This window comes from Oncorhynchus mykiss, chromosome 20 (assembly GCF_057628025.1).
Source record: "Oncorhynchus mykiss isolate SJ-2025 chromosome 20, ASM5762802v1, whole genome shotgun sequence".
NCBI classification, from domain to species: Eukaryota; Metazoa; Chordata; class Actinopteri; order Salmoniformes; family Salmonidae; genus Oncorhynchus; species Oncorhynchus mykiss.
In genome coordinates, this window is record NC_143041.1 from 29,759,321 (window position 1) to 29,780,464 (window position 21,144).

The 21,144-nt window shown below is 41.9% G+C and overlaps 1 protein-coding gene across 2 annotated transcripts; it reads right to left on the reverse strand.

The window, feature by feature from the left end:
- Window positions 1-5,894: 5,894 nt before the first annotated feature.
- On the reverse strand, window positions 5,895-20,442 carry pmp22b (peripheral myelin protein 22b). 2 transcript variants are annotated; one of them, XM_021576249.3, is made up of 5 exons: window positions 20,154-20,442; window positions 14,323-14,414; window positions 14,015-14,105; window positions 9,327-9,467; window positions 5,895-8,226 (listed from the first exon to the last, which is right to left on the reverse strand). In XM_021576249.3, the coding sequence occupies exons 2-5, from the start codon at window positions 14,398-14,400 to the stop codon at window positions 8,066-8,068; spliced, it is 471 nt and encodes a 156-aa protein (XP_021431924.1). In that variant the 5' UTR covers window positions 14,401-14,414; window positions 20,154-20,442; the 3' UTR covers window positions 5,895-8,065. The 2 variants fall into 2 exon arrangements, with proteins under 2 accessions (XP_021431924.1, XP_021431923.1); XM_021576248.3 differs by lacking the exon at window positions 20,154-20,442 and adding an exon at window positions 15,060-15,266.
- Between the last annotated feature and the right edge of the window lie 702 nt (window positions 20,443-21,144).

Consider the following 21,144-nt stretch of genomic DNA (forward strand, 5'->3'; position numbering starts at 1 on the left):
TAGAACCTGATCTAGTGTTAGAAATGGAAAATGCTTGTCCTCCTGAGTGGCGCTGCAGTCTAAGGCATTGCATTACAGTGCTAGAGGTGTCACTAGAGACACAGGTTCAATCCCGGGCTGTATCACAACCGGCCGTGATCGGGAGTCCCATTGGGGCGGCACACAATTGGCCCAGCTTGGCCCATGTGGTTTAAGCGAACAAGGAAACATTTAGAGGGCTAGTACTGTAGATTTCCAGGCATCTCCACCCAAAATATATGGGCTACCCTAACTTAAACAATTGGAGGCAGTGAGAGAACAGAGACAATTCTGAATAAAACAAAACAAACATGGTACGGAGAGAATCATCGATTGGATTTCATCCAATTAAAGTGAGTAGGAACAGACATTTCTTTTTTAGAATGTGAGTCAATCAGGGGCTATTATCATGTAAACAGGGCTGATGTCTTCTGAGTCTTTTCTCTCAGAATATTCTGTCATCTAGAATGTGTTACAGCTGAAGAAATGTGGCATACCGCCCCGATACTATTGCTGCACCATCGAGAGCGTCCTGACCGGTTGCATCACGGCCTGGTAAGGGAATTTACTCCGCCAACGACAGCAAGGCCCTCCACCGGGTGGTGAAGACAGCCCAGTACATTACAACGGTGTCTGATGAAGGCACGCACAGCTTCATCAAGGACCCCACACACCCCAGCCATGAGCTGTTCTCTCCCTTACTGTCGGGCAGACAGTATCGCAGCATGAGATCCCATACCAACAGGCTCAGAGATAGTTTATATCTACAGTACAAGTCATCAGACTGCTGACCACCTGCTCTGATTCTCCGCGTCTTAGTACACATGCAGTCAGTCATGCACACACCTACACAGACATACACACAGACCTTTAGAAAGTATTGACACCCACTTTACTTTTTCCACATTTTGTTGTGTTACAGATTTTGTGTCACTGGCCTACACACAATAACCCATAATGTCAAAGTGGAATGATGTTTTTGGGATTTTCAACCCCTTTGTAATGGCAAGACTAAATATTTCAGGAGTAAAATGTAGCTTAACAAGTCATATGATAAGTTGAATGGACACCATATGTGCAATAATAGCGTTTAAGATGATTTTTGAATGAATAACTCATCTCTGTCCTCCACACATACATCAAAGAATGGCACCTATTGGTAGGGTTAGAAAAAATAAAAAAAACTCAGTTGCCAGAGAGGAAGGAAACTGCTCAGGGATTTACCATGAGGCCAATGGAGACTTTAAAACAGTTTAATGGCTGTGATAGGAGAACTGAGGATGGATCAACAACTTTGTAGTTACTCCACAATACTAACCTAAATTACAAAGTAAAAAAAGGAAGCCTGTACAGAATACAAATATTCCAAAACACGCATCCTATTTGCAATAAAGCACTAGTAAAACTGCAAAAATGTCCTGAATACAAAGTACCGCTCTTCATATTTTCTTCTTCAAGGACTAGGGAGTTTTTATAGGCTAAAAAGAAACAGAATAGAGCTAAGCACAGGTAAAGTCTGAGAGGAAAACCTGATTCATGTCTGGTTTCCAACAGACACCGGGAGACAAATTCACCTTTCAGCAGGACAATAACCTAAAACACAAGGCCAAGTCAACACTGGAGTTAATCACCAAGACGACATTGAATGTTCCTGAGCGCGCTAGTTACAGTTTTGACTTAAATCGTCTTGAAAATCTATGGCAAGACTTGAAATTGGCTGTCTAGCAATGATCAACAACCAACTTGACAGATCTTGAAGTATTTTTTAAAGAATAATGTGCAAATAATTGTAAAATCCAGATGTGCAAAACTCATAGAGACTTACCCAGAAAGACTCCCAGCTGTAATCACTGCCAAAGGTGATTCTAACAAGTATTGACTCAGGGTTGTGAATACTTATGTAAATGAGATATTTCTTTATTTCCTCTGCAAAAATGTCTAAAAACATGTTTTCACTTTGTCATTATGTGTAGATGGTTAAGAAATACATATCTATGTAATCTATTTTGAATTCAGGCTGTAACAACAAAATGTGGAATTAGTCAAGGGGAATCATTTCTGAAGGCTTCAGCAGTAGAGATTGAATAGACCCCTATATGTGTTTCCTCTACGTCACTGGCAAGACATACTTTAATTGCATAATGTTTAGTGTTTAAAAGTACTCAAGCTGCCGTGAAGTGCACAGGCATCATCATCTTCTTCTTCGCCAGTGTGTATAAAAAGAGATCTGGGTAGACAGGCAGCAGCTTCTTGTGCTGGATGCCAACACACAGTGAGACAGCCCAGTGTCCTTGTTTTACCCACAGCTATGTGAAGTATGAGGGGAGGCAGTTTGGCAGAGTGACCTCCCAGGCCTCCAGCAGGAATCCAAGATGTCTCCAGGTGTCCTCTTTCATGGTTGGAAACTCACCCGTCATCACTTCGCTTTCAAACATGACATAGATCTACAAAAGTGAGCTGGTTCTGAACTGACAATTTCATTCGTGAACGAGAAGTGCCTCTGTTCTAAAGATGGGATTGTGATACTGTATGTCTTAAGTAGGGTTGAAAAATTCTGGTAACTTAACCAATATCCCCAGGTTTTCCAGAAATCCGAGTTGGGGGGACTTCTGGAATTAGGAGGGAATAAGGAGTAAATCTAGGAATTTGTGGAAAGTCACCAGACATTTTGCAACCCTAGTTGGAAGTCTAGATACTCAAACAGAATGTTGTTAATAAAAAAAGGGATTTTTTAAAAACTATGCAGAAATATTTAGCCTTGTCCACAAGGCTGCAAAAAGAGGAGGTGGTAAGAAACGTCCTTTATTGACGAGTTTAGTATTAGTCACATCAAAAGTAATTTGAGTTTAGCTCAGAACATGGCATTCTGTGAAGCTGTACAGACAGCAATACATGAAGGTGCAGTCTTCATTAGAGGAACTTATCTTCTAACTGAACCCTTGTACAACAGTTAGCTAATGCCCGTCTAAATACACATGAAAAGGACAGTGGTTTGGGCAGCTATACGGAATACAGACAGATGTAGGATCTTAAATTGACCAGTTTCTCACAGCAGGAAAATAATATTGCAGCAACAAGAAATTTGAATTATTGTGTGGATTATAATGAATAACGAATGTAGACATTGACATTTTAAAGCCGAAACTACAAACTTTAGAAGCATTTGTAAACCTTGAATACACTACACATTTGCATTTCCTGCTGTGCAAGAAATGTCATGCAACTGAAGGGTGAACAAATGAAGATCCTACATCTGTCTGTTTAGATCTTATTTTACTCCTGACAGCTCAGCTTGTTTCTCTCTCACAAGATTGTATGTTTTTGGCAGGACCATATGAAAGATTGTAGCTACATACTGTAGCTAATTCTCACCTAGAGTTTAAGATGGACAAATTCTCGTCAACAGTGATCATACTGTATCTTATCTGAGTCCTCTTGTCTCTCTCTCTCTCACTGGGCAGTTTGCTGACAGACAAACAAAAAGCTGTAATGGGTTCGCACTCAAAAGGATGTAGCATAATGCTTACTTCCTTATTCACTTTTTAAAAATGATTTTCACTGCATCAGGGATAGCGTACACAGACATTTCGGCTTTACAGCCTTCTTCAGTTTGTAAAGCTGTAAAGCCAAAACGTCTGTGCACGCTATCTCTGATCCAGTGAATAAAAAAAAAATAATAATGAAATAAGCTTTATGCGATATCTTTTTGATTGTGAACCCAGTATACCTTTTTGTTTGTCTGAATTTGCGGGTTTTACGCATCAGTCAAGCTTCTGGGAGAGCGCGATGGTTCTCTTGACAGGTTGCTGATAGAGAAACACTAGCTGCATGCCAAGGAAGACTGCATCGCCGGGTCGCCCATCATGCCTTAGTACCACCATGTCAAACACTAGTCACATAGCTGCTGCTGCAGTCACACCAGGTACCTTAAGTTACAGTAGCCCACATGCTACAGACAGACTGCCCCGTAATGGGCACAGAAGGTGTGTTTAAACCAGTGACATGAAGCACATACTGTATGAAATACATGTTAAATAAGGAGATGTACAGAAAATGTATGTCTGTGAATGCAGAGCTAGGGCTGGATTCAATCCGTAGTGCTGAAGACCTGCGCTAAAGCGCAATATACAGTGCATTCAGAAGGTATTCAGGCCCTTGACTTTTTCCACATTTTGGTTATGTTACAGCCTTATTCTAAAATGTATTAAATACAATTTTTACTAATCAATCGACACAAAATACTCCATTATGACAAAGTGAACACAGGTTTTTAGAAATGTTTGCAAAAAAAACAAAACAACTGAAATACCTTATTTACATAAGTATTCAGACCCTTTGCTATGAGACTCTAAATTGAGCTCAGGTGCATCCTGTTTCCATTGATCAGCCTTGAGATGTTTCTACAACTTGATTGGAGTCCCCCTGTGGTAAATGAAATGTATTGGACATGATTTGAAAAGGCACACACCTGTCTATATAAGGTCCCACAGCTGACAGTGCATGTCAGAGCAAAAACCAAGCCATGAAGTCAAAGGAATTGTCCGTGGAGCTCAGAGACAGGACTGTGTCGAGGCACAGATCTGGGGAATGGTACCAAACAATTTCTGCAGCATTGGAGGTCCCCAAGAACACAGTGGCCAACATAAATCTTAAATGGAAGAAATTTGGAACCACCAAGACTCTTCCTAGGGCTGGCCACCTGGCCAAACTGAGCAATCGGGGGAGAAGGGCCTTGGTCAGGGAAGAAGAAGAACCCGATGGTCACTCTGACAGAGCTTCAGATTCCTCTGTGGAGATGGGAGAACCTTCCAGAAGCACAACCATCTCTCTCTGCAGCACTTCACAAATCAGGCCTTTATGGTAGAGTGGCCAGACGGAAGCCACTCCTCAGTAAAAGACACGACAGCCCGCTTGGAATTTGCCAAAAGGCCCCTAAAGTACTCTCAGACCATGAGAAACAAGATTCTCTAGTCTGATGAAACCAAGATTGAACTATTTTGCCTGAATGCCAAGCATCACATCTGGAGGAAACCTGGCACCATCCCTACGGTGAAGCGTGGTGGCAGCATCGTGTTGCGGGGATGTTTTTCAGCGGCAGGGACTGGAAGACTAGTCAGGATCGAGGGAAAGATGAGCAGAGCAAAGTACAGAGAGATCCTTCATAAAAATCTGCTCCAGAGCTCTCAGGACCTCAGAGTGGGGCGAAGGTTCACCTTCCAACAGGACAATGATCCTAAGCACACAGCCAAGACAATGCAGGAGTGGCTTCAGGACAAGTCTCTGAATGTCCTTGAGTGTCTCAGCCAGAGCCTGGACTTGAATCCGATCTAAGATCTCTGGAGAGACCTGAAAATAGCTGTGCAGCGACACTCCCCATCCAACCTGACAGAGCTTGAGAGGATCTGCAGAGAAGAATGGGAGAAACTCCCCAAATACAGCTGTGCCAAGCTTGTAGCGTCATACCCAAGAAGATTCGAGGCTGTAGTCGATGGCAAAGGTGCTTCAACAAAGTACTGAGTAAAGGGTCTGAATACTTATGTAAATGTCAAATTTCAGTTTTTGCTTTGTCAATATGGGGTATTGTGTGTAGACGGATAAAATATATATTTTTCTCATCCATTTTAGAGTAAGGATGTAACGTAACAAAATGTGGAAAAAGTCAAGGGGTCTGAATAATTTCTGAATGCACTGCACATTTAAAGGTTCATGTTCCCGCACAGACTGCATTCACAGTAAAATGCTGCATATGTCGGCTCAATAGGAAAGTACCTTTAAATTTAAAGCGCGCTATAGCGCTGGACTTCGGCAATACAGATTGAATCGAGCCCCTAGTGCAGGTATCTTTACATCATGGACATAGAGAGAGGGAGAACTCAGAATTTGCATTCTCTTTAATAGCACACAGTTATCTAAGACCAACCAGATACAGTTAACATTTGCAGGGATTCCACTTTACACTCTTTCATGTACTGCACCTTTCACTTCAGTAGTTTACCATAACTTCAAGGCAGACAATAGCTATTAACATTGTATTTGGCTAAATGGTTATAGAGTTCAACATTATGCAATGTATTGGATAAAGGTCTAATGGGGTTAGTGTTAGTTTTATTCTGTGATGAGGAAGAATACACAACATACAGTATGAGTACTGAAATATATATAGAAATCCCCGTAGGTAGGAGCTGTTTCCAATTTGGTTGTTTTTTATTGAATCAGTCTGCATACTAGATAGTCATAGATATATTAACGTGATATTAAACAATGTTTTCCCAAAAAAAGAAATTGCGTTCTTCAGGGTAGCAGAGACTGCAGCTTGTCAAACTTCAAGTATGTGAAACAGAACATTTGTATGCAAACAGAACATAAACTGCAAACCTCACTGTCCATTTTCTCCCACATGACAAAGCTAATACTAAAAGTAATGTCCTCTATTCTGCCTCGGTCAGGTTTGAGTAGGCTGCCTCAGAGCTTACCATTAATATTGAAATAGCTCTATAAAATGTTAGATATAAAAACTTAAAATCAATTTGGATCTGGCTACAATGCCCTACTAGTTGTTACAGTACTCTGTCCAGGAGAAAGGTTCTAGTGTGTTTACTGGTCGTACATATGCTATAAAACACAAACACAACAAATCAACATGGCATGGCCAGAAAAGACACAGATCTTAGTCATCGTGAATTTCATTTAGCTCACATTCTCCATCCTTGAACTTGTCTAACACAGTTTAAGTAATGCAAATGGAACATTGGCAGGATCTTCTAATACTGACATTCCAAATGGCATTCCAACAAAATAAACTAATGCTACATCACTCAAACGCCTTGTTGCCGAACAATCAAAGCTGATCGTTTCAAAGCTTTGATTTAGACAGATCAAAATGGAATTGCCTTCTCTATACACATAAGCAGTTAGGCACATGGACATTACAATGGAGTCTACTTCTCATCCTGATGTCCTAGTTACGTCCTAGTTACGTCATGGCATAAGTCAAGTCATTTGACTGTAAATGATTGCAAAATGGCTATCAGTAATAGGAATGGTAAATACATAGCACCATCTTTGTTGAAAATAAAAATAGAAAAAATAATGTTGAAACATTTTACAAACAGAAATAACCAAACCAACATTTGAATGGTTAAAGACATGCTCCTATTTGTTTTAAAACACCCGCGTTGGGCTGGATGTGTCAATGTGTAGTTCAGAATTACTGTCTTACCTCAATTAGCCACGAAATCCCTAGTTTGAAAGCAACTTTTTCTTGAAGCTGTGCGTCGCCATTTTTCCTAGAATTTCTCCCATTTGAGCCAGCCCCCTAGCAATTTGAGTTCAACCAATGAGCTTCAGCTCCTCACCATATTTGTGAAAACTAGGAAGAGGCACATGATGCGCACACAGCAGAGCATGAGCGGAAGCAGTGACATTGGGCACGTGTCGTAGTACGCAATTTTCGGGGGCCACTTTTGGATCGTGAGCTCTACTTTTAAAACTACTGGCTAAAAAGTATAAAAAAGTACTGGAGAATCCCTTTAACCACCATCATTTGGATGTTACCACTTTTAGTTTTTGTAAAGCAAGCTCAGTTACACATTCTTTCTAGCTCTATATTTTATACATGCACTTTGGTTAAAATAGTTCAAAACTTTTTTATTCTTAATTTTTTGGTGGGTTACATAGAGAAACAAACAGCATCTAATTATTTCATAATTACAAACAAATATTTAGGCACTTTATCAGCTAAAATGAAGCTCATACCAATATTTTTGTCAACGGAGCAACACGACAATACTATGTACATACACGTAAAATGTGTTATAAATAGGTTTTAAACCATAGATACTACAGTATATACATTTGACAGTATTGGTTGTTTCATTATGTCATTTTTGGTGGTTGTGTTTTTGGTGTTACCCCTAGGGTGCGGTGCAGACCTAGGTGAAGCAGCCTTGTGACCCAGTGAGGTATACAGGTCCTCAGGCTTTTGAGTTTAGTCTCCTAGGGTGATTGTTAATGCTGAGGGCGGGGTGGAGGTTAGGGGACATGGGCCTCATTCCCGTTTTCTCAAGATGACGTAGATGAGTCCGCTGATCAGGGCCAGAGGGAAGGCCACCCAGGCCAGGATATAAGCCCAACCGAAGGCCTCTGATACTGGCACCCAGTTCGGACTCATCACTGTGTAGATCACTGCTCCACTCATCACAAACAGACCTGGAAAGGATGAGAGGAAATGTTTACATACAATACAGTCAATTCCATTTGAACCTGAAGATCAAATTGTGTGTCATGTCATCACAATCTGTGCTTTATTTAATGTGTCCTACTATGAACCCTGCTGGGCAGCATTGGGGGAGATGGTGGCTATTTAACCATAAACAGGCCTCTCACTTCCTCATCTAGAACCTTAGTCTACTTCCAAGTTCCCCAGCCCACTGTGAACTGGCATATCATGGCATTGTCTCTTTGTTGATGTTTTGTTGTTCACCCCCTACATTGCCGGTCTTGACATTTCCACTTGTGTGATCGTCTCTGTGCCCACTGGCACAGTCTACAGTGCCAACCTGGGAGGTTTGACATTGGCAGCCCTTTGACACAATAGACTAGAAGAAGTGTCTATCCATAGCCAAAGGGCACGGAACACAATAAACAATGGATAAACCCCTATTGTAGCAACGGGTTCATGGAGGGACCCTGGAGTAGAGGTGTGGCTGTAAAATATATCTTAGTCACCCGTTAAGAGTAAATGTCATTCCAGCTCATCTGTTCTATTGTCATTGCATGCTAAGGTTGAACACTGATGGTTCTGTAGTTTCAATCAAGCTAACAGAGGAGTTTGAGTCCTTCAAGAGCATATAAAAATTCCAAAGTTCAAATAGTTACCACTATATGTAATCAGCAATGATGAATGCATATTACATATTCTAATATGATCGGGGAACATTTTGATTTGCGGTGTACAAATTTGAACAGGAGTGACATTTATGCTAAAGTGTGAACAAAAATAATTATCTGAAAGCTATGCCTCCAATAAGCCTCACCTCAATCTGATAGGCTGTCACCTCTACAATAAAAGGTTAAAAATTGAACCCCTCTAATCACATAAAGGTTCTGGTTTGAACATTTACACATGGGTTCCTCAAATAACCTTTTCAGAGGGGTTGCTTGAGGAATATGTTTCAAGTGGAAAGGTTCCGCAGGTGTGGCAACCCAAAAGGTTCTTCCAGGCACATATACTTCGAAGAGTGTAGTGTAAACTTCTGAATGTGTCCGTTTCAGTTTTGTTTTCCTGGATGACAAAAATGGCTACTCACTGGCGAGGATCTGGAAGACTCCAGTGACAAAGAAGCGTCCTCCCTTCTGGAGGGTGAAGAGCTGACAGAAGAACAGGAAGAGAGAGATGAAGCTGAAGATGATGGACAGGATCATCAGGGCCTGCACTGCCTGGATCCACTCTGTAGGGAAGAGAGGGAGCTTGTCAGTCAATTATAGAAAATAATATGCCATTTAGCAGATGATTCTATCCAATTTTCTTATTATGGTTGGTCCCAAACCCACTATCCTGGTGTTGCAAGAGACATGCTGTACCAACTGAGCTACAGAGGACCACACAGGATACATGGCTATACAGTACATAGACCCATAAGACTCACTTCTAGAAATCAACTTCACTTTTTATACACAACATGGTAAACTAATCATGCCGAGGTCGCCACACTAAAGCAACCACTTTTAATGAGAATGAAACTCAAATTGTTAAATCAGCTAAATATTGGTCTGGCCAGAGTCTTGTTTAGTTACCTGGAATCCTTAATGGATTTACAATAATGGTACCTACATAGATATTCTGTTCCTGAAAGCATTGTAGCATACTCAGTAATACACACAGGCCCCTAACACTTTGTGTTACATATTGATCCTCTGGCTACCGACCACTGCTCCAAGGCCAGCTTACTACAGTACAGAAAGCCCTGTTAACCCATTCTAGTAACCTGTATTGACAGCCAGGGACTTTGAGACGTTGCCCCCACCAATCTGTGTGTTAGTGCTGTGGTTGTTGCCCCCACCAATCTGTGTGTTAGTGCTGTGGTTGTTGCCCCCACCAATCTGTGTGTTAGCGCTACAACCACAGCACCATCTACGTCTGGAATGCCTGGACTTCCAAGGGGGTCTATTTCTTGTCTGAGGGTCATGCATGCAACCTGCATCCACTCTCAGGTTTCCTAAGCCAGCTATCCCTCTATCTGAAGCCGTTCCTCACACATCTCTCTCATCTCATGTTTAGCTGCGTCTGCTACAGTCCTCTTTTGGTGGCTAACGCTACCCCCCCCCCCCCACCACAATTTGTTTTTGTTCTACAGAGCCAAACAGATCTGCATGCTCCCATAGGATACTAAAGACACTGGACCTTAGTCAAGTAGGAAGAGAAGGTTCCAGTCTCAGTATATACCATGCATCCTGCATGTCTCAGAATTTGAGTCTGTCAGGTACAAAACTTACAGTGCATGCTTGTTTTTACAGGTATTTAATTAAATCACAAAGCCAATGGTTTGAGGCCCTGCTCAGACTGCTTTAGCATCACTAAATTGGTTAAGAAACCTGAATGAATGACGGCAGCTAAGAAGTAGATGTGTAAATAATGTTGAAGTAAGGAGACAGTTGGCTTTGTGGCGACCTTGCGTGACTACACAAACAAACATCACCAGCAAAAGTACTCAGTCTGCAAACACATTACTAATTCATAAGTTTCTTCAGTTGACATCATTGGTAGATCTCCCATGATGCACCTGTAGTTTTCCAGGAAACTAATACATCTTTTCAGGAGAGGTTTGGGGAAATGACAACAGGGTTTAATGGATTCGATGAGGCCATCAAAGAGTCAGGTTACCCAGAATGACAATTATGTCTGTCCCCATGCTGCACTCACCCCAGAGCAGAGCACACTAGATAGGAGATATGGCAGAGGAAATTGCCAACAACACTATTATCGAACCCATCCACTGTACAGCAATATGACAAACACTATTTATATCCACGAAAGCATTACACAAAACCAATACAAACAGCTCTCATAACGAGAATACTGGAATGTATATGTAATGACATGCAATAACTCCATGTATAGGCCTAAACATGATAGGTTACATTATCCTTGGTTGTTCTGCTCTATATTAGGGTTCTATAAATATCTCCATCGATACTGTTGATAAACAGACATGTTCTCTTCAGGGCTGCCTGTCTGGTACCAGAAGGCTGTGATGTTGTGGCATGGGGGATTTTCTGGTGTGAGATGTGGTCCTCTGGGGCCAGAATATCTACCGTAATAACGCTCGTTGTGCTTGTGTCTACAGGTATTGCCATTATATGCGCCATGGATATACCTGTACAACAATATGTTATACTGGAGTCTCTACTCTAGAATGTATAGAAAAATAGACAAAAAATACAGACAAAGATTTTACAGAAAAGTCAAAAACAGGAAAATTAAGAGTTGTTCTGGTTTTGTTGAGTCCTGACTATCGAAGCTTCATATAAAATATTAATGTGCCAGCTTGTAGCTACAGTAGAGATCATACCAGCTGTTGTGTGTCCATGACATGTAATAACTAACATACAGTAAGGCGCATCCCTAGTGTGGACTTTGCTCAACTCTAATTTGTCATACAAACTAAGACTGGATTCCCATTTCAGGGGCAAAGGCAGGTCAAGTACAAACAAGATGGACAAAACAAACCAATCCCCATGTGGAATATAAACTACGCATAACTACATAACTTAACTCCTAATAGCAAAATTACAAATAAAAGGCCACCCAGTGGGTGTGACCTTCGCTCGTGCCGCCACCACCAGCCCGCCCTCTCAGTATACTGAGCCTCATGTTACTCAGTATGCTCTGTCCTCATGTTTATCTCTCCCAGCTCAGGCATGCCAGCTGTACGGATTTCTCAGTAAAGCACTCCAGGGGCCTTTGAGCACTACTGATTGACTGGGCCGGGCCCCGTGCACTTGAGTACAGACTCCACTATCTTCCCCTCGATCCCTCCCTCCTCACAGAACACAAACACACGTGCCTCCTTATACAAACACAGTGCGTCAATCAGTGGTGTAATGAAGGCAAATCAAACAAACAAGCTGTTCCATGAATCCACCTGGCAGAGGAGGAGAGAGAGAGAGAGAAAAAGTGAGCATGTTGGCTTCAGCCTGCTGTTGGCTCTACTGCCTGTCTCATTGACAACACACACCGGGGCCCAAGACCCACCCGCACATTCTAGACACATGACATCACCAGGCAGCTAGCTACGGCCTGATGGGCTCGAGGCTACTGCAGTTAGCACTGTTGTACTGGGTCTCTAAGGCAATTGAACACAAGTTCTATAGTATTACAGTGCCTCTAGAATTTCTGGAAATTGTAAGATATTCTATTGCAAATACTTGTGTGTATGAGGACACCTCTTCAAATTAGTGGATTTGGCTATTTCAGCCACACCTGTTGCTGACGGGTGTATAAAAATCGAGCACACAACCGTGCAATCTCCATAGGAAAACATTGTCAGTCATGTCCTTACTGAAGAGCTCAGTGACTTTCAAAGTGGCACAGGAATATTTCTGCCCTACTAGAGCGGACCCAGTCAAATGTAAGTGCTGTTATTACACGTAGTGTGTAAAAATCTTCTGTCCTCAGTTGCAACACTTACTATCGAGTTCCAAACTGCCTCTGGAAGCAACGTCAGCACAAGAATTGTTCGTCGGGAGCTTTATGAAATGAGTTTCCATGGCTGAACAGCCGCGCACACAAGCCTAAGATCACCATGCCAAGCATCAGCTCGCCATCATTGGACTCTGGAGCAGTGGAAACATGTTCTCTGGAGTGATGAATCACGCTTCACCATCTGGCAGTCCGACAGACAAATCTGGGTTTGGTGGATGCCAGGAGAACACTACCTACCCGAATGCATTGTGCCAACTGCAAAGTTTGGTGGAGGAGGAATAATGGTCTGGGGCTGTTTTTCATGGTTCGGGCTAGGCCCCTTCGTTCCAATGAAGGGAAATCGTAAAGCTGCAGCATACAATGACATTCTAGTCAATTCTGAGCTTCCAACTTTGTGGCAACAGTTTGGGGAAGGCCCTTTGCCATTTCATGACAATGCACAAAGCAAGGTCCATACAGCATATTAATTCCCATGATTTTGGAATGAGATCTTAGACAAACAGGTGTCCACATACTTTGTCATGTAATGCACATTCATAACTTCGTTTAATATGGTCTAGTTGCAATCTTTTTGCAGTCTTACCCTCCAACCACTGTTGGCTTTGGTCTAAATATGTCTCAGACAATCACGGCTGCTAGATCTCTCGTTTTGTTAATGATCTCGCTGTACACACAATCTGATACATGGGCGTGACCAGGGTTGTCAGCACACTATGTCCTACATGGGGTGGTCCAAGGCCTCCCTGTCTGCCACACACACCTCCCCAGATCTAACACTTGATTTTTCCTACAAAGTCCCACCCTAAACCTTCATCCCACCACTATAGCCTCCCAAACATGCAGCCTGAATATGGACATCACACCATGACTATTTATACAGAGGAGGCCTATGAACAGTGCAAACTCTAGGTTCACATCCTCACCCCTTGATGGCAGTAGAGTCACAGTGGCGCCTGACACGCCCTTCAGGGGCACGGTAAACTAGAGAGTGAATGGGTGGGCTTAAGCCAGTTATAGTTAATCACAGTTCAGGTCTTCCCATGTCTTACTGTCTACTGATCTTTCAGTCAACCAACAGTACTTAAAACTTATTCTCAAGACACACCTCAGAAGAATTGAATGCACAAACAGACTACTCAATTTACAGGGTCAAGAAATACATGTCTACAGTATATCCTTTCAAAATAAGTTTACTATTGGACAAGAGGAGGCATCATCAGCATCATGCAGAATGAAAAAAACATAACAAGCCACAGCATCAGATGTACAAAGTCAGTCTGTACTGCATCCTACCTCCAGTGTCGGCTGGGTCACAGTGGTATCCATTGATTGTAGAGCAGTTATTCCAGAGGTCTGAGCTGCTAGTGGACCCTGTTGTCCAGGCCTAGAGGATAAACAACACAGTATTGCTATTAACAAGAGAACACTGCAGCCTGATAGAAAACACCTTTACAGATAGCAGAGATGTCAATGCTTTAAAACAAACTACTGATTTTTATATGTATAAAACATTTCTCTCTGTTTGGAATGATTACCAGAAATGAGATATCAGTAATACATTGCTTTATCAGATCATTCATTGATAGCGATGGTTTACTTACGCTGACAATTGTTGACACAAACAGGAGGACTAGGGCTGCGGCGTGCAGGATGACAATTCCCAGTAGAAGGAGCAGCATCTTGCCAGAAGAAGCTAAATGGTAAAAGGGACACCGTTAGTTTGTGAATGTCTCAGTCGCTCTCCAGTTCTGTGGGACTGGGACATGGGTGTGTCACTGCAGGATTTGCAGTACCCGTTCTGAACTCAGAACAGCGCCTACTCCAAAAAACTTTATCAGCAGAGTTCTAAAAAAGACAATGTTAATGGCCTCCTTATATTCAACTTGTAATAAGCTGAAGATATGTGCATACTAACTACACAATTTTTAGTGTAGCCTGTCCTTACTAAAAATGTATAAAAAAAAGGCAGTCTAGCTAAGAACAGACCACCTTTCACACAACACCGCAGATCCATTTGGACCTAGGTTGCATCCATATTATCATTAAGTGCGCATGAATTATAAACAAACAATTCTACTCCAACTATGTAGCAAAAAATTTAAAACAAAGTCACATAATATAACGGAAAAGGTTATTGTACGTCGATCCACTGATAGTCGATAAGTAAAATAAAGACAAACATCTGTCAACCACGTTATAGGTGTTATAGGTACTAGAAAAATAAACCAAGCCGCTCCCCTGAAAGCCCGCTTGGTGTTGGTGCTTCGTGCGTGCCACATATTCCATGCGCATTAATCTAGCGAATAAATAACCACAATTGGAAGAAAAGTCAACTTACTTAATGCGACTGCGGAGTGACTATAATATCACAAAAATGGTTTTCAGCCGAAAATCGCAAAAAGCAAGTTTCCCAAAGAGTCTAAAAACTGTAGTCCACCGGTCACAAGTCCTTCTGGCTAGATTGACGTCAGTGGCAGCGCTGCAGTTATAAAGTATCTCATTATGGAAGAACAACGCCCATCCGTGCGTCGCTACGTCAGGGAGTGTCCGACGGCTAGGATTCCTGATATCCTTAGAAGACGCGGTGCGTATTTACGCAGCAGGAAAGCCACTTGTAAGTTACTCACTTTGTGTACTTTAAAATAAGTGATTTCATGACACATTGTTTGTTTATCCTGAATACCATGAACAACACATGCATTTATTCATCTATCTGGATATAATTCCTTAGACATTATAATTTCTCTCATGTTGAAACTGAGAGGGGTCAGGGTGGATGTACCATGTACAGTATGCTGTATAGAATAAGGTATGTTGGACGTGCTCCAAACTGAATTAATACGGAGGTGTCTCCCTCCAGTCAGTCATTCATTCATCCTGCTGCAGTGTTGTCTGGGCAATGAGGTACACAAACATTGTTGGTTCCAAGGGTGGGAGTCCCTCTCCCTCCCGCTGGATACTAGCCATAGCATCCAGTGTGGTCTGCCCAATGAGTGACTCACCCCATCACACTACATGTGTGTACGGGTGGGTATGCCCCAGCCGCAGCGCCTATGGGACGTAGGCTTGCTGGATAGGAGAGATAGGATCTAGGGCTATCCCCTATCCTCTGTTTGATATGACTCATTCAGCTGGGAGCCCATAGGCTCGGTCAAAAGTAATGCACAATGTAGGGATTAGGGTGCCATTTGGAACACAGACAGGATATGGGGCTATCCTCTATCTTCTGTTTGACCTGACTCATACAACTAGGAGTGTGGGAGTGTCAGGGCCGTTCCAACCTCCAAAGGGATGGATTCTACTCCTTTTTACAGGTACAGATACAGATAACAGGGTAATAAAGCCATGGGTGTTGCAATGATTACAATGATCGGAATTCAGACAGCGTCTTTTAAGTGTGAAGGGCAGTGAGGAGTCAAAACTTTAGGACTCTGATTCCTGGACACAGATTATACTCAATGTCCTGGACTGAAAAGTACTTTCAATGGAGATTCTCCATTCAGCAGGAGTACTTTGGAGAAACCGTCCCAAGCTCTCTCTGTAAGTATTAAGACATGTCTTTCCCTCTAACGTAAACAACCTGTAGCACACTACAGCACGGAGACCTGCTGTATAGAAACTGTCAGTCAATGCTGCTTCACACTCAGTGAGAGAGACTGAAATCTACAGTCTGAGTGAAAGAGACTGAATTCTGCATAGTGAAAGACATATTCTATAAATTATACAGTGTAAGGGTCTTTGTGGTCCAGATTAGGCTCATTAGATACACACACTGCTGCACTCAACGGTCAGTCATTATGCCTATCAGGAAGAATACTCCAGCATAGTGTTTTAGCCCTGGATGCTGAATACAGGGTGTGTTGGGTGGATGTCACACTCACAGCATGAGACAGACACAGACAGACACAGACAGACAGACAGACAGACGCTTAACACACACTCAGTAGGCTAGTAGAGCAGCTCTACAGGCCCACAGGACTTAGATAACCCATGTCAGCAGACATATATATATATATATATATATACACACACACTCAAACCTCTCTCTGGATAATGGTGAAGGCGTCTTGGCTGAAAGCAAGTTCAGCAGAATGAAAAAGTATCAGTTAAGTGTCGGTGAGAGATAAACAGTCACATCTTAATGTATCTTATTGTCAAGGGATGATGCCCAATAGAAATGTTTGCCCACCCTTATGTAAAACATTGTCAAACAATGTAATGTTATTACGTTCTGTGTGCTTCAATGAACAAACTTCTGACACACAGAGCTTCAACTCAGTTCATTGATTGACCTAACAGCACGTGAGTATTTCAAAACTCCTCCATTTAGTCAATGTCATTTTGTAGGACAGTGGATGTGTATCAAGATGACTCGGACACCTATTACACTTTATTCCATGTATTTATGTAGCAGTAGGTATACAATGGCAGTTCTTGGCAGTGATATAGAGACAGCATACTGCCCCAGAGGTGCTGAGAAGTACACGCCTGGCCGCAGATCTGTTTATTTAGCATATTCAACTGCTATAGTCAATGCCTTGCCAAACAGCACATACAGATCTGGGACCAGGTTAGAGGAGTAGCTCACTACTGCTTGAAATGAAAAGCTAGCACACCCTCCTAGCCCCATATATGCCAATGTTTGTAAAAGACTGACAAGAGTTAGTGAGTGTGTTGGTGGGTGGACGTTCCTACCGCAGGGGAGTGTTACATTTAATCTATCTGTTTAGCAGAGGCCCAGAGCCAACCCAGCTGGAAGAGACAGTCAACTGGTCAGGATCTGACCTGTGTCTAATGTTGCATCTCCATCACTAACTAGCTAACACAGTGATTTATCTCTGCATTACAAAGAAGACATATGTTCAGAAATAGGCCACAAAACTTATTTTGTGGCCTATTTATATTTCTGTATCTTATCCATGGCTGCAAACTACCATATGGTAGGAGCTCTGTCTTCCCTTTTCCAAGTGAATCAGCACCTCATTCTTAATGTCAAAAATCAAAGCACTTGAAAGCCTAAGGGAAAATACCTAAGCTAAATCAAAATGAGAATTTAACATTTTCAGAAATACTGAGACCTGAAGGAAAGGAGAAACACGTCGTTATCAGTGTATCCTTGATATGGGTAATATGGTGTTATTTTACGAACACATTCTTGAGGAAATGTAATCAAATGTCATCACGACTTCAAGACAAACAAACAACATAATACTCATTCCATATTGTAGCAAAAAAAAGTATGAGGAAATTGGGCTCTATTTTTGGCTGGTGATAAGGCGGCGCTTGTGTCAAACGCACATTAGTTTGCAATTTCGTAATGTAAAACCTTGCGCACTGAACATTTCCCACCCCTAACGCCAGGTTCGGCAATTTACCAGTCTTATATCAAATAAAACAGTGAGCTGGCATTTCCTTTTTATCTATGCATTGTAAGCAGATCCACCTTATTTTAGCCACGCAAGTCCAGTTTTGGACGTGCGTAAAATGATGTAGGCTACATGCCCATCATGCAATGATAGATATATCATTGAACCGCGGTGAATACCATTGAACTTTTGTATTGAGAAGGTTATCTGTAACCTGTAAAATTGCTTGTCTTCCGTTTTATATGTTCAAAAGCCAAGCCCTCCCTTGGGCCTACTATAAGAAAGGGTGGTTCAACAGCAATTCGTGTCTTTTTTATCCTGGCGATATTATGATATCATTACATTTTACACTGATTTATGTATTATTATTTGTATGCTTATGTTTTTTCATTTTATTACAACATAACAGAATGGTTAACCTTCATGGTGACAACGTCCGTGGCGTGATTGCAATGTAACTTCTTGGAGATGTGGGAATGCTATCTAATCTGTAAAATGGTTGCGATTATGTTCATAAAACTGGCCTATTTGGGAGCAATATAACGGTGAGTGGACATTCTCCCTTTCTCTTTATATTGGATCTTTGTCTGGCTAGTGTGAAACGTGTGGATGTGCATAAAACTCTCAATAGTCTATATTGTTTTAATATTATATGCCCACAGTGAGAAATGATGGTACCTGTAAGTGTTATTTTGTTTAGAATTTGATTAGAATTATTTGTTCACTTATTAGGCCTTATCAATAATGAATTTAATCATGCTTATTGACAATGTTTGGCATAACCATGCATAGCCATAATGTAATTTACAGTAGGCCAGGCCCCTATGTCATTGTGAATGTAATTTACAGTAGGCCAGGCCCCTATGTCAGTGTGAATGTAATTTACAGTAGGCCAGGCCCCTATGTCAGTGTGAATGTAATTTACAGTAGGCTTAGCCCCTATGTCAGTGTGAATGTAATTTACAGTAGGCTTAGCCCCTATGTCAGTGTGAATGTAATTTACAGTAGGCCAGGCCCCTATGTCAGTGTGAATGTAATTTACAGTAGGCCAGGCCCCTATGTCAGTGTGAATGTAATTTACAGTAGGCCTAGCCCCTATGTCAGTGTGAATGCTATTGAAGCCATGCAATAACTTAGAACTGCAAATGGGTTCAAGTTAACCTATTTTGTAAAGATACACTACCGTTCAAAAGTTTGGGGTAAACTTAGAAATGTCCTTGTTTTTGAAAGAAAAGCACATTTTTTTTGTCCATTAAAATAACATCAAATTGATCAGAAATTCAGTGTAGACATTGTTAATGTTGTAAATGACTATTGTAGCTGGAAACGGCAGATTTTTAATGGAATATCTACATAGGCGTAGAGAGGCCCATTATCAGCAACCATCACTCCTGTGTTCCAATGGCCTGTTGTGTTAGCTAATCCAAGTGTATCATTTTAAAAGGCTAATTGATCAATAGAAAACCATTTTGCAATTATGTTAGCACAGCTGAAAACTGTTGTTCTGATGCAATTATGTTAGCACAGCTGAAAACTGTTGTTCTGATAAATGAAGCAATAAAACTGGCCTTCTTTAGACTAGTTGAGGATCTGGAGTTCATCATTTGTGGGTTCGATTACAGGCTCAAAATGGCTAGAAACAAAGACTTTCTTCTGAAACACGTCAGTCTATACTTGTTCTGAGAAATGAAGGCTGTTCCATATGAGAAATTGCCAAGAAACTGAAGATCTCGTACAACGATGTGTACTACTCCCTTCATAGAACAGTGCAAACAGTCTCTAACCAGAATAGAAAGAAGAGTGGGAGGCCCCGGGGCACAACTGAGCAAGAGGACAAATACATTAGGGTGTCTAGTTTGAGAAACAGACGCCTCACAAGTGTTCAACTGGCAGCTTCATTAAATAGTACCCGCAAAACACCAGTCTCAACGTGAAGAAGCGACTCCGGGATGCTACCATTGTGTTATGTATGTATGTTCAAATAGAGCCCATTCAGTTACTTGTAGGTGCAGAGAGCAAAAAAAGAAAGATACGTAGTTACCCGGGAAATAACTCATCATACTTACAGTGGATTGGCTATTGACGGACAGCAAAGCAATAGGTTCCAGGTGGGATTCCTTCCTTGGAGGTCAGGAGTACCCAGGGACAAAGGATAACCACTTGGAAAGCTGCTATTGGGTGTTGGTCAGACAAGGGTTAGGTTACTCCCAGTGTCCTGGGCTGGCATCAGTGTGAAGTGCTCAATTCTGTTGGCCCTTAGAGTTAGTTCAACAGCTTCCCACCCACTCTCACCGCCCCCCCCCACCCCCGCTCTGCCCCGCTCCCTCCCTCTGTCTGACACAGCCCAGATGTGTCACAATGGACTGCTAAGTCCTGCTATTTAAAGACATTGAGATGCAGTCTCTCTCAAACGTATACACATGCACGTACAAACACACGTGCATATGCACATATACTGTATGCATGTGCATGAAAGCACACCTAATGGAGATGCAAAGATAAGGCAGGTTTACATAGAGGGGATTAGTGAAGGCACATGGTGTTTCTTCCGGTAAAATGGCACGCATAGGAAACAGTGGCATGATATGAGTCAGCACATTTTCTGAGCATGTGTGTGTGAGGAGGTTTGGAGAATGTTGCTTGTGTAGTCAGAGAAACAGAATGTGCTGGGAGGAGGCAGGGAGGGGGATGGTTGGAGAGATAGAGAGAGGGATACACGTTGAAGTGTGTTTGTGTATCTATTAGTTTAACCTCATGCTCTAGTATGGTAGTCTTGTCATCAGGTTTACATTACATTCTCAGACAAACAAAGCACGAGGTGTTGACAATGGAGTCTGTGTCTGAAATGGCACCCTTTTCCCTACATAGTGCACTACTTTTGACTAGAGTAGTCTACTACATAGGGAATAGAGTACCATTCGGAACAAAACCAAAGAGTGCCACTGCTAAAATATACTAATTTGCGAGGTGTGCTGTTTATAAAGATAATGTGATCATCTATGATCAGAATCAGTTCATGGTGGTGTGAGGAACTGCTCTGCTTTGGCTGCCTGACGG